We start from the raw sequence: 16,715 nt of genomic DNA on the forward strand, positions 1-16,715 counted from the left end.
CTCTGCATGTTATGGTAGATGTTGGAGAGTACGCTTGAATGCCTGCATCTTGTGAGCATTACAGCAGCATTTCTCTTCTGGAAACCGATTCACCTCTACTGAAATGCCGATGTGTTTTGCCATGAGTGGTTGTGTAGGTTGAGAATTGTGGCTACTTGAGCTTGTGTTAGAAAGACTGTCTGGTTTAATCTTTTAGCTTCAGTGGTTCTCGTATTAAAGCGATTGCAGCCTGCCCAATGGCCCCTCAGCCTGGTGACAAAGGTTTGCATGCAGAATTCACGATAGCAATGGGGGGAGGGGCGGCCAAATTCTAGCATTCAGCCATGAGACACACTAACTTTTCCACCCCACTTTTGGGGGAGAAAAACTGCATCTTATGGTCCGAAAAATACGGTAGTTTGTAGCTGTAGTTCCAGTGAGATGCTTTTGATTGTATACATAATTCAGTCAAGCCTGCAGCCAGTAAACTCTGACACCAAACTCTTTGCGTGACGGTTCCTTATACAGAAAAATGTAATTCTTTCAGACTGAGTGAATTCTGAAAGGCAACATGGCAATCCAAAATAGGTTTGCAAGTTAAAAGTTGCCAAGAATTGTTCACTACACTTACCTGCTCATCTATTAACTGCAACTGCTGGCTAACTTTTGAATCCATGTCTATTGCAACATCCCCATGCCTGCGAGAATCATCTTGAAGAAGAACAGAAGGACCTGCAAGGATAAATAAATCATAAAAAGCATGGAAAAAATAGCCTATGCAATAATGTCGAAGAGGAGAAATCAGACTGGCAATCATTGTTGCTAGAAATCATAGCAAAGTATGGAGTAAAAATCTGTAGCTTTCCCAAGGTGGTAGAAAATTAGCAATGAAATGTACGGTTTATTAACTCCTACCAGCTAGTTCTGCTTTAAAAAAGGACAGACATTTAGGGGCTGTAATTGTAATACTTGTTTGTATAGAAGGAAGCTACAGGTGTTATTTTTCACCAATTTGAGTGTCTGATCACAAACTAGCATGCAGAGGTCTGCACAATCACTGTATGTCTCTTCAAGATCAAAGAATCTCAAAGAGGTACAAGGAGGTTTACACATAAGAGCATGGCACGGTTTCTTGGACATTAAAATAAAGCCAACAAGGACTGATCATACATCTCAGTTCCAGCAGGTTCCTCTGAATATGGACTTAATGCTGAACCATTTACATAGTTACCATGGATTAAAGCACTTCCACATAATACCAATAGTATAAATCATCAAGGCCATAGAAGACAATTATACACACGGTGGTAAACCTACCCATGCTGTTGTGATGGAGGGGTAGAACAGAGACCTGACCCTGTGAAAATTGCTCCCTGCGACTCCTTTGCTGCTTTAGATTCTGAGAAAGTAAAAAAAACAGTGATTAGATTTGATAACTGCAGAACATGAAATATCAAGTAAAAAAAGCATTTATGTCAATAGGGGACAAGAAAGGGAAAAAAAAATAATACAGTAAAAAAAAGTTAATCATTTATGGACTGAGTCAGTTGAAATCTACATTCCGTTTGTGGCTGCTTATTTCAGACAGGACGTAGATTTAAACATATCCGTCGCGAGTTCCCGCCGATCTGCACCTGCCGCAGCTCACGCACCCTGCTGTCTATGACAGCAGAGCTCTGTGAGCTGATTTAATTGGCTCCTGTCCCCATCATCACTGTGAAATCAGCTCGTGTCCGGCTCACAGAGCCCTGCAGTAGTGGGTGGGCTGAGGCAATGGGTGAACGGCAATTTTGTGCGGCATTACCCTGGCGAGCCCTGATGTTTGGCACCAGCGGACTCTGGTCCTTAAAGGAGTCATTACATTCACTAATGGACCGCCACTCAATTACTCTAATATTCTTTATTGTATCAAAGGTAAATAACAACAACAATATCCCCTATAAACCCCCCACCTATTAAAACCCCATCCCACGCGGGATTCAACAGGAGCACTCCTGGTCAACACCATACACACACACACAACCCGCATTCATCAACCATGGACTGATACAATCCCTAATGGCTAATAGATGGGAGGCAACTATATGTGGGCGTGGCCAATACGCTGGATGCGGGGAACTGCTCCGGCATCCATACAAGGGGAGGCATGATACGCTGCAAGCCGGCAAGTTTTCACACATACAGGTACCTGTAATCTGCGGGACGCCGCAGGAGGATGCCCGGACGACCATCATTCATGACAGTGAGAAGGTAATGCCTTTATGCTGAAGGGAAATACCCTGGAAGCCATACAGTTCTGTAGGGAGCCAGTGGGTATAATGGTGGCACGGTGCTCCGAGGAAGGAATTTGAACAACTCCATAAAGAAGCATTCAAAGATATGTTAAGTGCAGAGGTTTTTTGTTGCAGTTGCTGAAGATTTGAATCTGGACTGTGTCACAATGCTGCATGATTAATCGTTAGTATGCTTACACCGGAGAGAATATAGACTTGCCTTGGCAGAAGCGTTATCATAGTTGCCTCCATTGCCTCTATTAGCCATTAGGGATTGGATCAGTCCATGGTTGATGAATGCGGGTTGTGTGTGTGTGTATGGTGTTGACCAGGAGCGCTCCTGTTGAATCCAGCGTGGGATGGGGTTTTAATAGGTGGTGGGGGGGGGGAGGGGGGGTTTATAGGGGATATTGTTGTTGTTATTTACCTTGATACAATAAAGAATATTAGAGTAATTAAGTGGCGGTCCGTTAGTGAATGTAACGTTTGAATAGTTGTTGGCCCTGCCTTCCCTCACAATTGTGAGGTTTTACTAATTAAGTGAATGATCTGTGCACCAGATTGTTAATTGTGCAGATCCTTAAAGGAATCATCAGGCAACGTAAAGTAAAATGAGTGGTACTTACCGGGGGGGCTTCCTCTAGCTCCAAGCTCCCAGGATGTCCCTCGCCGCAGCTCTCCCGCCGCAGGTCTGTCCTGGTCCCCGGCGATGACGTCAGTCGCTCTGTACTGCGCCTGCGTGAGCGGCGCGGTCAATCACCGCCACGTGGGCCGGAGCGGACTGTGCAGACGCAGTAGTTCTGTGCCTGCGCAGTCCGCTCCGGCCCACGTGGCGGTGATTGACAGCAGCGCTCACGCAGGTGCAGTACAGAGCGACCTCCAGGTCGCTCTGACGTCATCGCCGGGGAGCGGGACTGACCTGCGGCGAACGGCTGCGGAGAGAGCTGCGGCGAGGGACATCCTGGGAGCTTGGAGCTGGAGGAAGCGCCCGGTAAGTACCACTCATTTTACTTTACGTTGCCTGATGACTCCTTTAAGGGTCCAGAAACTGCTGGTACTGAAGTGGTTAATGACTCCAAAGTAGATGAAGCATGACCTGTAACTCAAGAGGTAATGCACTAGATCTACCATGCTGGAAAGTTTCTTTATATATATATATATATATATATATATATATATATATATATATATATATATATATATATATATATATATATATATATATATATATATATATATATATATATATATATATATATATATATATATATATATATATATATATATATATATTCGCTGGCGATAGATCGCCTATAGAAGAGTAGCATTAGGTGGGACAGCCCATGTTAATCAATGGGCTTGTTCACATTTAAATGTACAGGTGAAACTTGAAAAATTTGAATATTGTGCAAATGTCCATTTTAGTAATTCAACATAAAAGGTGAAACTAATACATGAAATAGGCTCATTACATGCAATGAAAAATATTTCACGCCTTTATTTGATATAATTTTGGGGATTATTGCTTATAGCTTAAGAAAGCCCCAAAATAAAAATCTCAGACCATTAGAATATTGTGAAGATGTTCAATATTCTGAGCTCAAAGTGCCAGACTCTACTTAGCTAATGAATCCAAAAACACATATAAAGGGTTCCCATTTTATATATTAGTTTCAACTTTAAGTTGAATTACTGTAATAAATGGACATTAGCACAATATTCTAATTTTTCAAGTTTTACTTGTAGGTCTCACATGCAGAGGAAAAAAAACTTGAAGCCGGATTGTTAAAATGGTCCCCACTGTAGGAGTTAATGCTAAATAAACAATGATTTTGGCTGTTTTAATCTGCATTTGACCGTTCATAGCCACTTAAAACCACTATTTAGCCATTTATAGGTACTCAGCCTTTAACGTTACCAAATATGGCAGAATATTCGGGTTAGGAGGCGGAAGTCTTTAGTGTCAGGATTGAAGGGGGGCCTTAGGGGTTAAGGTTAGGCATCAGGAAGGGGGGGGGGGGGGCAAGAATTAGGTCATGGTAGAATGGGAGATACTTATGTAAATTAAGTAGTAGAATATTGGTAATTTTACTGATATTACTAGCGGCCGTCTTCAGTGTCTTTTTTACACGTACACAAAAATACTTGCTACCTGCAGTATAATATTGCACACAGTGATTCCTATAGCTGATAGTCAGTGGTTGTCGGCCAACTTACTCACATTTTATTAACGTGTCTTTTTAATGAAAAATATATGTTATTGGTATAGAATACAACAACAACAACAACAAAAAAAAAATCAAGAACAGAGTCGCTCAATTAACAATGAGAGAAATAAAATTTAGAATCAGAAAAGAAACTGCTGACAGAGTTATATCAATAACTAGAGGAAGACCCGGCATTGCCTGGGTATGTATTTGGCTGTTGGCTCCACCCACATTTTCTTACCGTAACAAACAAACACTCAATGAACCAGTTTGCAATTTTTCGGGTTACTCAGCAGCAATAATGTAAATTTTCCCATATAAATGAAACAAATCTAAATGGCTGTTTGTGGCTCCACCTCCTTTGTCTGAATTTGAACCCATGTCATCCAATGACTAACTGTACCAGGGTTGAGCCCTCTGCCGTTAACAGTGTGAAAATGGCACTTATTTAAATATTCCCCTTCAAAACAGGTGAATTTTGATTGGCTGCTGTAGGCTCCAACCACTTTCCTGAATATTAATCCCCGACACCCAATGATCAACTGTGCGAAGCTTAAAGGGGAACTTCAGCCTAAACATACTGTCATTAAGTTACATTAGTTATGTTAATTAGAATAGGTAGGTAATATATTTTTTTACCCACCCTATTTTAAAAGAACAGGCAAATGTTTGTGATACATGGGAGCTGCCATCTTTGTTATGGGGGCAGCCATCTTTTTGGTTGAAAGGAGGTGACAAGGAGCAGGAGACACAGTTCCAACTGTCCTGTGTCCTGATAACCCCTCCCAGCTGCACACGCTAGGCTTGAAATGTCAAATTCAAAATGTAAAAAAAAAAAAATTGCACCAAAACAGCAGAACGAGAGCAACAACATCAGAAATCCCATCATGCTTTGCACAGCATCAGGGGAAAAAAGCCCGGGCAGTTTTCTTCTGTGCAGCTAAAAATGAGGCTTGGATAAGAGAAACAAAGTTCTGATGCTGTGAAACTGTTAAAGAAACACCAGGCCTTTTCAGTGCTGCTGAGTCGATTTTTAGTCCGGAGGTTCACTTTAAGAACCCTACCATTAAAAGTTTAAGAATGTCTGCAGTTTACATTTTTCCAGTGAAAATTGTTTTTTTCCCGCCCACTTTTTGTAACCATGACACACAGTCACTCAATTACCAAGTTTGTGGTTGCTGGCATAAAAAAAAGTGTGAAATGGAAGCACTTTATCTAGTAATGAAATTTGATTGGCAGTTTGTGGCTCCACCCCCCTTACTGAAATTGAACTCCAGTCACCCAATGAGCGACAGTAGCAGGTTTGAGGCCTCTGGCATTAACAGTGTAAGAATGGCAGCAGCTTAAATATTCCCCTTGAAAACCAATAGGTGAATTTTGATTGGCTGTAGCAGGCTCCACCCACTTTCCTAAATATTAAACCCAGACACCAAATGACCAACTGTGCCAAGTTTGAAAACCCTGCCATACAGTGTAAGAATGGCTGCAGTTTACATTTTCCCATATATACACAGGAGTTGGACAAAATAATGGAAACACCTTGAAAATCAACAAAATATATTTTAATATGATGTAGGTCCACCTTTTGAGGCAATTACAGCCTCAGTTCTCCGAGGTATTGATGCATATAAATTGTGAATGGTTTCCAAAGGAATTTTAGCCCATTCTTCAGTTAAAACACCCTCCAGTTCTTTTAGAGACGATGGCGGCAGAAATCGACTGCTTACTTGAATCTCTAATAAAGACCATAAATGGTCAATAATGTTGAGGTCTGGGGATTGTGGTGGCCAGATGAGATGCTCAACTTCATTAGAATGTTCCTCGTGCCATTCTTTAACAATTCTAGCTGTATGGATTGGGGCATTATCTTGAAAGATGGCTTTCCCCTCAGGAAACTGTTCTTGCACCATAGGATGAACTTGGTTGCCCAAAATTCCTAAATGGTCTCGGCTGTTAATTCTTCCATGAAGGGAAATCATTGGCCCGGCGGATTTCCAAGAAATAGCACCCCAGATCATCACAGAACCCCCACTATGTTTTACGGCTGGGAGAAGGCAGTCTGGATGAAAGGCTTCTTTCGGCTGTCTCCAAACGTACACTCGGCCGGAGGTCGGAAAAAAGGATAATTCGTTGGAGAAAATCAAATTTTTCCACTGCTCGCGGGACCAGTTCTGGTGGTTTCTACACCACTCTAAACGCCTTGAAACATTTGTCTTTGAGAGCAGAGGTTTTCTAATTGCAGTTCTTCAGTGGAATCTAGATTTGTGCAGCTTCCGACGAACAGGTGTTCATTCAGCACTGCAGTGATATTAGGAACCGTGGTCTTGCGTGCTTTTCCTTTTTTTTTTCTTTTATATTCTTTATCATTTCCATTTAATCAAACAAATTCAAATAACTTATTACAAACAAGTGTCATATTTTAACAACTCCATTTATTGCAATCATATAACTCACTCCCTCCCCCCCCCAGCAGCACAATGAGTTCCAAAAATACATTCTACATTCATATCTAATCAGGGGCGGACTAACAACTCATGGGGCCCCCGGGCAATAGGAGATTATGGGGCCCCCATACCAGTGTTTCCCACCTTTCCCATTATATTTTTACAGACTAAGATATAATAATTTACTGACAACAGTAAATATGTTATATTGTGATATTTTATACTGATAAAACCCCTGCGCCTCGCGTAGCGCGGCGTGCCAAAAAATGGGCGTGGTCACGCAACAGAATATGGGCGTGGTCACGCAACAGAATGCGGGAGTGGTCATGGGTGGGGCAAAATATACATGACCTTAGCAGTGGTGTAAAAGGTCTGCCGGGGAAGTTTGAACTCTTCCATAGTGTTTCCCCCCAAAATACATGTAATCTGACAGCATTTCACCAAAAATCCATGCAATTTGGCAGAGGTTCCTCCAAAATACAGATAATATGGCAGTCGTTCCCCCAAAATAGACATCTGGCAGCAGCGGTTCCCCCAAATACACATAATTTGGCAGCGGCTCCCCAAAATGTGCGTAATCTGGCAGCGGATCACCAAAAATACATGTAGCAGCAGTGGTTCCCCCAAAATACACAGAATCTGGAAGCAGCAGTTCCCCATTATACACAATTTGGCAGCGGTTCCCCAAAAATACACAATCTGCCAGCTGTTTCTCAAAATACACTTAATCTGGCAGCAGCAGTTCCCCAAAAATAGGTGCCCCCAGTATAGGTAACCAGGTCAAAAGGTATCCCCAGTGGAAGTAACCAGGTCTATAGGTTTTCCCAGTGCAGGTATCCAGGTCTATAGGTGTCCCCAGTATAAGTAGCCTAGTCTACAGGTGTCCCCAGTATAAGTAGCCTAGTCTAGAGGTGTCCCCAGTATAAGTAGCCTAGTCTAGAGGTGTCCCCATTTAGGATAGCCAGGTCTATAGATGTCCCCAGTTAAGATAGCCAGGTCTATAGGTGTCCCCAGTATAGGTAGCCAGGTCTACAGGTGTTTCCAGAATAGGTAGCCAGGCCTACAGGTGTTTCCAGAATAGGTAGCCAGGCCTACAGGTGTTTCCAGAATAGGTAGCCAGGCCTACAGGTGTTTCCAGAATAGGTAGCCAGGCCTATAGGTGTCCCCAGTACAGATAGCCAGGTCTTTAGGTGCCCCCAGTATATGTAGCTAGGTCTATAAGTGCCCCCAGTATATGTAGTCAGGTGTACAAGTTCCCCCAGTATATGCAGCCAGGTGTATAGGTCTCCCCAGTATAGCCAGGTCTATAGGTGCCCCCAGTATATGTAGCTAGGTCTATAAGTGCCCCAAGTATATGTAGTCAGGTGTATAAGTGCCCCCAGTATATGCAGCCAGGTGTATAGGTCTTCCCAGTATATGCAGCCAGGTGTATAGGTGTCCCCAGTATAGCCAGGTCTATTGGTGCCCCCAGTATATGTAGCTAGGTTTATAAGTGCCCCCAGTATATGTAGCTAGGTTTATAAGTGCCCCCAGTATATGTAGTCAGGTGTATAAGTGCCCCCAGTATATGCAGCCAGGTGTATAGGTCTCCCCAATATATGCAGCCAGGTGTATAGGTCTCCCCAGTATAGCCAGGTCTATAGGTGCCCTCAGTATATGTTGCTAGGTCTATAAGTGCCCCCAGTATATGCAGCCAGGCTTGTAGGTGTCTCCAGGAGGGGAGACAGCCAGTGAAGGAGGGCGATGGGCATAGCATTAGAGAAGGAGGGAAGTTCCACCCCCCCCCCTTCCCTCACCTTGGGGCCCCACTTCCTGGCTCTCCCCTCCAGAATCTGTAAAGTGTGGGGAGCGGCTGACAGCGGGCGGAGACTTACCGCTGTACAGCTACCGGAGGGAGCGCTGATCTGTGTGCCACTAGTCTGGGCCCGAGTGCCCTAATGGTCAGTCCGCCCTTGTATCTAATCATCCCCCAAACATTACCCCTCAGAGCCATAATATATTCCATCTCAATGCAGTCAATACATTCACATACCTTCCATACTTCAATCACACCTTCCATCTTCCCCAGCCATAGGTTGTGGGGAACCCACGGGGGGTGGTGGTGGTGGGGGGGGGGGGGGGTGTTCAGAGACAGGACCCACCAAGGCACTGCATCCAAATTGTCCAGTCATGCCCCAGCCTGATCGTACTAAATTCCACCTCCCAAGATCTTCCTATATCTTTCTGTTCCTGTAAATCTGACCCATTTTCCCAGACCTCTACTCCCTGATCCTCTGTTTCATGTAAATAGTGTGTTAATTGCTCCATTTTAAATATATGCGAGACCTCCCCAAGCCACTCCACAACAGAGGGGGGACTTGTTGACTTCCAATGCCTCCCTATAAGTGCTCTAGCACTGTCTATTAGATGGTGAGTTAACAACCTCTTATATCTTCCAATACTCCAACTATTAAGATGGAGAAGAAAGAAGCCTGGATCATCTGGTGGCTCAATCTCCATCACTTCCCTGAAGGGTCTGATGTCACCACAGTCCCAAAATATATGTTTTAACCACTTAAGGACTGCAGTCTTAAAACCCCTTAAGGACCAGACACTCTTTCCCATTCAGACCACTGCAGCTTTATCGGTTTATTGCTTGGTCATACAACCTACTAGCTAAATGAATTTTACCTCCTTTTCTTGTCACTAATACAGCTTTCTTTTGGTGCTATTTGATTGCTGCTGTTTTTAGTTTTTATTATATTCATCAAAAAAGGCATGAATTTTGTCAAAAAATTTTTTTTTAACTTTCTGTGCTGACATTTTTCAAATAAAGTAAAATTTCTATATAAAATTGTTGTCTAAATTTATTTTGCTACATGTCTTTTATCAATCGACACTTATTGGATTTTTTTTTTTGTTTGGGTAAAAGTTATAGCATTTACAAACTATGGTGCAAAAAGTGAATTTCCCCAGTTTGAAGCATCTCTGACTTTTCTGAGCACCTGTCATGTTTCATGAGGTGCTAGAATTCCAGGATAGTATAAATACCCCCCAAATGACCCCATTTTGGAAAGAAGACATCCCAAAGTATTCACTAAGAGGCATGGTGAGTTCATGGATTTTATTTTTTGTCACAAGTTAGTGGAAAATGACACGTTGTGGCAAAAATAAAGGTTAAAAAAAAAAGTTTCCATTTGTGCTAACTTGTGACAAAAAAAAAATAAAAAAAAAAATTCTGCCACGGACTCACTATGCCCCTCTCTGAATACTTTGTGGTGTCTACTTTCCAAAATGCGGTCATTTGTGGGGTGTGTTTATTGTCCTGGCATTTTGGGGGGTGCTAAATTGTAAGCACCCCTGTAAAGCCTAAAGGTGCTCTGGACTTTGGGCCCTTTAGCGCACCTAGGCTGCAAAAAGTGGTCACACATGTGGTATCGCCGTACTCAGGAGAAATAGTATAATGTGTTTTGCGGTGTATTGTACATATACCCATGCTGGGTGGGAGAATTATCTCTGTAAATGAGAATTTTTTGATTTTTTTTTTTTTTTTTTACACACAATTGTCCATTTACAGAGATATTTCTCCCACCCAGCATCGGTATGTGTAAAAATACACCCCAAAACACATTATACTACTTCTACCGAGTACGGCAATACCACATATGTGACCCCTTTTTGCAGCCTAGGTGCGCTAAGGGGCCCAACGTCCAATGAGTACCTTTAGGATTTCACAAGTCATTTTGAGGCATTTGGTTTCTACACTCCTCCTCACAGTTTAGGGCCCCTAAAATGCCAGGGCAGTATAGTATATAGTTAGCGGAAATTTATTTTTATTGTTTTTTTTTTTCACAAAGTGTCATTTTCCAGTAACTTGTGACAAAAAATAAAATCTTCTATGAACTCATCATACACCTAACGGAATACCTTGTGGTGTCTTCTTTCTAAAATGGGGTCACTTGTGGGGTTCCTATACTGCCCTGGCATTTTAGGGCCCCTAAACCGTGAGGGGTAGTCTGGAAACCAAATGCCTCAAAATGACTGTTCAGGGGTATAAGCATCTACAAATTTTGATGAGAGGTGGTCTATGAGGGCCAAATTTTGTGGGACCAATCATTAGCAGGTTGGCCTTTTAGATGACCGGTTGTATTGGCACTGAAGTGCAGGAAGCGCAGGATGTTCTCAAATCGTGACCTGGACATGGCAGCAGAGAACATGGGCATGTGATGTATTGGGTGCGTAGACCAATAAAACCGCAATACATTATTTTTGACTAGACCCATGTTAAGGAAAAGGAGCAAAAAATGTTAAGTTTGGAAACTTGGGGAGTGGTTTCCACCGAAAAGGCTGGGCATGGTAGATTCTCGGATTGGCGGTTGCGTATTGTGTGGCATAACGGTTGGTCTCAGCCACAATTAAGTCGTAGAGATCCACGGTTCAGAACAGATGAAAAAAGTCTAGGGCCGATCCTAGATTATCTGTCTCCACCTGGACTCCAGACTGGGAGGTGAAAGGGGGCAGTACGAGTGCAGCAGAACCAGGGGATTGTCAATTGGTATTTGCCAGCACCTCTGGGAGACTATGGGTAGTACGGGCCCGTTTTGCTGGTGGCTGCGATTCATTTGCATGTGCCACCGAACCAGTTTCTACTACCATGCTGGTGCTTGCCACTTCACTAGGGTCTATGGTAGTACTTGTGCTAGGTCCAGGAGATGCAACGCTGTTGGTGCATGCCTCACCAAGAAAACTTAGATCAGCGCTAGCACCACTCTGCTTTTGATTTTGATCCTGCGGTCCAGTGACATCGGGTGTGGTACGCCTGGCTCTAGTTGGGACCTCAACCTCGTCATTGCGATCGGTCAGAGAGCCACTGCTGTTCACCGGTTCGTATTCTGACCCGGATGATTCTTCAGATGAGGCTTCCCAATCGCACTCACCCCATTGGGCCAGAATCTCGGCCTCTTCAGCGGAATACCCCTTTTTTGCCATGGTGGACTGCAAAATTTAGGGGGTATTCCTCTGAGACTACCCAGGAAAAAGAGCACCTACCTAGTAAAAGGGAGTACATGTTAAGTAGAAAGCTGTGGTCACTGAGTTTTGATAAAACAAAAAAAACAAAAAAAAAGTCATAACTGATCTTTACAGCGCCACAGCTATTGTACAGTGTTTTTTGCAGTTATCAGAAAAAAAAAATAATTCTGTCACTGCGGTGGGGCGGGCTGAACGCAAGTGCAGGCGAAACGATCAGGCCTAATCGGTCAAACACTGCGTTTTTAGTGTATCCTAGTGCCCCTAATATAGATCTGACTGTGATCAGTAATGATCACTTACAGATACTATATAGTAGCAATGCTGATTAGCGACAGTGATGATGCTAATCAACAACTAATTAGTGACTGCGGTGTGGTGGGCTGGGTGCTAACTGACGCTAACTACCCAACGAAGGGTCCTAGCTAAATAACTGGCCTAACTGTTAACACTGGTTATACTAAAAAAAGTGAGTTTTCACTGATCACTGTTTTTAGATCACTAGGATAGTGACAGGGGGGTGATCGGGGGGGGGGGGGGGGGGGGTCTGAGAGGGATCAGAGGGTGTGGGCAGGTGATCAGAAGCCTGCAGGGGGCAGGTTAGGGCCTGATCTGATGGGTAGGAGTGGGTAGGAGTGCTAAGGGGTGACAGGAGGCGATTGATGGGCGTCTCAGGGGGTGATTAGAGGGGAGGATAGATGCAATCAATGCACTGGGGAGGTGATCCAGGGGGGGGGGGGTCTGAGGGTGTGGGCGGGTGTTTGGGTGCCCACAAGGGGCAGATTAGGGTCTGATCTGCTGGGTAGCAGTGACAGGTGGTAACAGGGGTGACAGGGTGATTGATAGGTGTTCAGTAGGTGACTACAGGGGAGAATATATGCAAGCAATGCACTGGCGAGTTGATCAGAGGGGGTCTGAGGGCGATCTGAGGGTGTAGGCGGGTGCTCAGAAGCCCGCAGGGGGCAGATTAGGGCCTGATCTGATGGGTAGGAGTGCTAGGGGGTGATTGATGGGTGTCTCAGGGGGTGATTAGAGGGGAGGATAGATGCAATTAATGCACTGGAGAGGTGATTGGGGGGGGGGGGGGGGGTCTGAGGGTGATTGGGTGCCCGCAAGGGGCAGATTAGGGTCTGATCTGATGGGTAACAGTGACAGGTGGTGACAGGGGGTGATTGATGGGTGATTAGAGGGGAGGACAGATGTAAACTATGCACTTGGGAGGTAATCTGAGGGCGGATCTGCGGGCGATCTGAGGGTGTGGGTGGGTGATCAGGTGCCCACAAGGGGCAGGTTAGGGTCTGGACTGATGGGTTGGCAGTGACAGGGAGTGATTGATGGGTGACTGACCGGTGATCAGTGGGTGATTACAGGTGAGAATAGATGTATACAGTACACATGGGGGAGGGGTCTGGGGAGGATCTGAGGGTGTGTGTGTGTGTGTGTGGGGGGGGGGTGATCAGGAACCCCTAGTGGCTGAGCCTAGTCTAAAATATAGCGTTGACAGTGACAGGGAGTGATTGATGGGTGATTAGGGTGGTGATTGGGTGCAAACAGTGGTCTGAGGGGGTGATCGGGGGGAGGGGGTGGTCTGAAGGGTGCTGTGGGCGATCAGGGGGCAGGATCAGTGTGCTTGTGTGTTTACAGACACAGCTGCCTCCTCCCCTGGTGGTCACTCGATCACTGGGACCACCAGGGGAGGAGGCAGCCAGTATAATACACTTTGTTAGCTTAACAAAGTGTATTATACATTAGTAACGGCGAGATTGGGGTGTTCACAACCCGCCGGCGCTGCTAATTGGCCGACAGATTGACATCACGGGTGGGTGGAGCCTGATTCCGGCGGATGCCCCAGCTAATTAGTCCCACAGGTGCTGCCGCCGATCGCGTGACGCGGTCCTGGGGGAGCCACCTTGCCGCCGCCCATAGGTAGTGGGCGGTCGGCAAGTGGTTAAAGAGCCTATATCTTTTCGACATCTCCAACACTTCCTATCTGCTCCTTGAAGCATCTTTCCTAATTTCTCCTACCACCTTGTTAGTATTTTAAAGCCAGTCTCCTGTATTTTTGCTGAAATGGAGGACTTATGTGCCCATATTAGTACTTTCCTCCATTGTATATCCGTGAGATCCCTTTGTAGATCTACCTGCCATTTATCTCTAATAGCTTGTGTATGGTGGCCCTGACCATTCAAAATTGCATATATCTGGGACAGCGCTCCCTTCTCTCTCACAAAGATCCTCGAATCTAGTATTTCTCCTGGATAAACTTTTCCCTCGTGCCCTTCAAACTCAGGAATGACCTAATTTGTGCCAAGCTCCAAAAGTCCAGTCCCTCCATCTGCAGGGATCTTTCTATTTCAGTTAGTGCCTTCCACCTTCCCTCCTCTATTAACATTCGGGCCTGCAGGCCCTTTGTCCCTCTCCAAATATGATATGCATTTCTTTGCATCCCAGGAGCAAATTCTGGATCATCTAAGACCGGTTATAGGGGAGAGGGGCACACCGTGAGCTCAGTTTTCTTATTGCGTTTATAAAAAAAATGTTTAGTGTATGCCCCAATAATTCACTTGCCGGGTGGGTAGGTTTATAATTTGACCCCATCCAAGGTATATTTCTTAGCTGTATAATTTCCAGCTCTTGCTCCAGATTAACCCATCTCTTATTTTGTGTGGATCTATGCCAATCCACAATCCTATTAAGGGTAGAAGCCACATAATATAAATAGGGGTCTGGTACCGCTAGCCCTCCTCTCTGTCTAGGTTATGTCAATAACTTAACACTTATCCTGGGAGGCTTAGCATTCCATATAAACTTTAGTAAGTCTCTTCTAACATTTTGGAAGAAAGACTATGGCACTGCGACTGGGAGGGTATGAAACACATATAGAAGTCTCGGTAAAATGTTCATTTTTAATATACTCACCCTCCCCAGCCATGAAAATTCAGGCTTATTCCATCTCTGGAGATCTTTAGCTATTTCCCTCCCCATCTCTTTATAGTTAAACTGTACTATGTACAGAACTAATAATTTTTCCACTGTCTCTGGCCACCTCTCTGCCTGAAGTAACTATAAATGTTAATAACATTCCCATAACTTCAGTTCCCAAAGCACGGTGCTTGGGTGTAATATTCCACTCTTCTCTCTCTTTTATTCCTCATCTTAACTCCATAACCAGCTCAGCCATCTTCAGCTCAAAAATATATCTCGCACCCGTCCCTTTCTCACTCAAGGACACAACCAAAATGTTAATACATGCTCTTATAATTTCTCGTCTGGACTACTGCAACGTACTACTTTGTGGACTACCTTCTAACAAACTGGCCCGCTCCAGTCGGTACTGAACTCAGCATCAGTCTCATTCATCTTTCTTCTCGATCTTCCTCTGCTGACCCTCTCTGTCAAGCTCTTCACTGGATGCCAATTAACCAGAGGATCCAGTTCAAACTCCTAACCCCAATCTACAAAGCTCTCCACAATCTTTCTCCCCGGTACATATCCTCACCAATTTCCAGATACAAACCCAATCGCAATCTCAGATCTGCACACTATCTTCTGTTGTCCTCCTCTAGAATCACCTCCTCACATTTACACTTACAAGATTTTGCACGCGCTTCACCCCTTCTCTGGAATCCCCTCCCACAACACATCCTTCACTCGCCAACCTTTGTTTCTTTTAAACGCTCTCTAAAAACTCATTTGTTCCGACAAGCATATGCGCTACCCTAGGCCACTTCCCTTTGTCCTAAGACCAAATTGCACTCCTACTAGGTATCCTAAAACACACTGCCTTTATATATTTTATCGTATACTACCCCTCCTCTTGTTTCCCCCCATTCCCTTTAGATTGTAAGCTCGCAAGGGCAGGGCTCTCTCCCCCTTTTGTGTCTTGGAAATCATTATACATTTTATTCATCATGTTACTTTTATCACGGTCATTACCACTTCTGTTTTTTTGTAGTCTGTATGCTGTATCATTTTTTGTATTTTGTCACTAATTATGTATCTAGTATATTAGTGTACACCATTGTCTGTATTATGTACCCCATTTTTGTTTCTTACTTTGTACAGCACCACGGAATATGTTGGCGCTTTATAAATCAATAATAATATTAATAATAATAATAATAATAATGTCCCTAGAGTCGGCTGCCACCCTAACCACCAGGTAAGTCAGGGTCCGGGAGACCCATTTTATTGGGAAATTCTCTTTTATACTCCTCCTAAGGCCTCACATTTATCCCAGTTTACTTTAAAGTTGGACAATAATCCATATTTCTTAAATTTTTCGAGCAGGCGAGGTAGAGCAATTCTGGGTCGGGAAAGAAAAAAAAAAAAATAGGAGGTCATCCGCGTATGCGGCAATTTTATGGACCTCCCTTCCCACCTTAATCCCCGTTATATCTTAAATTTCCTCTAATATGTCTCAATAGTGGCTCCAGAGTCAAGGCAAAAATTAGCGGGGAGAGGGGACAGCCCTGCCTTGTCCCATTCCTTATTTCTAAGGGCTCCGACAGGGTTCCATTTATCTTAATCCTGGCCCCAGGGGATGAATATAGCACTAGAACATACGCTCTCATCCTTTCTCCCAGACCAATTTTCTTGAATATTAGTTTAATAAAATCCCAGTCCACCCTGTCAAGCGCCTTCTTGGCATCTGTCGAGAGGCACACGACAGGGATGGACCGGGCTCTCGCATATTAAGGTCCTAATAGTGTTCTTCCGTGCCTCTCTTCCGGGTACAAACCCTGTCTGATCATAGTATATCAGGTCCGGGACAACCTGGGATAAGTGTCTGTCAAGGATTCTTG

The 16,715-nt window shown here is 44.2% G+C and overlaps 1 protein-coding gene across 1 annotated transcript in view; it reads right to left on the reverse strand.

The window, feature by feature from the left end:
- The window catches only part of STX5 (syntaxin 5), a 70,911-nt gene that overhangs the window by 9,352 nt on the left and 44,844 nt on the right, over window positions 1-16,715 (reverse strand). Inside the window, exons 8-9 of the mRNA XM_068261438.1 lie at window positions 1,297-1,378; window positions 611-711 (exon numbers count right to left, since the gene is read on the reverse strand). Of these exons, the coding sequence (XP_068117539.1) occupies window positions 611-711; window positions 1,297-1,378 (183 nt within the window). The remainder of the gene's footprint in view (window positions 1-610; window positions 712-1,296; window positions 1,379-16,715) is intronic.

Source organism: Hyperolius riggenbachi, chromosome 11, assembly GCF_040937935.1.
Source record: "Hyperolius riggenbachi isolate aHypRig1 chromosome 11, aHypRig1.pri, whole genome shotgun sequence".
In the NCBI taxonomy this organism is placed as follows: Eukaryota; Metazoa; Chordata; class Amphibia; order Anura; family Hyperoliidae; genus Hyperolius; species Hyperolius riggenbachi.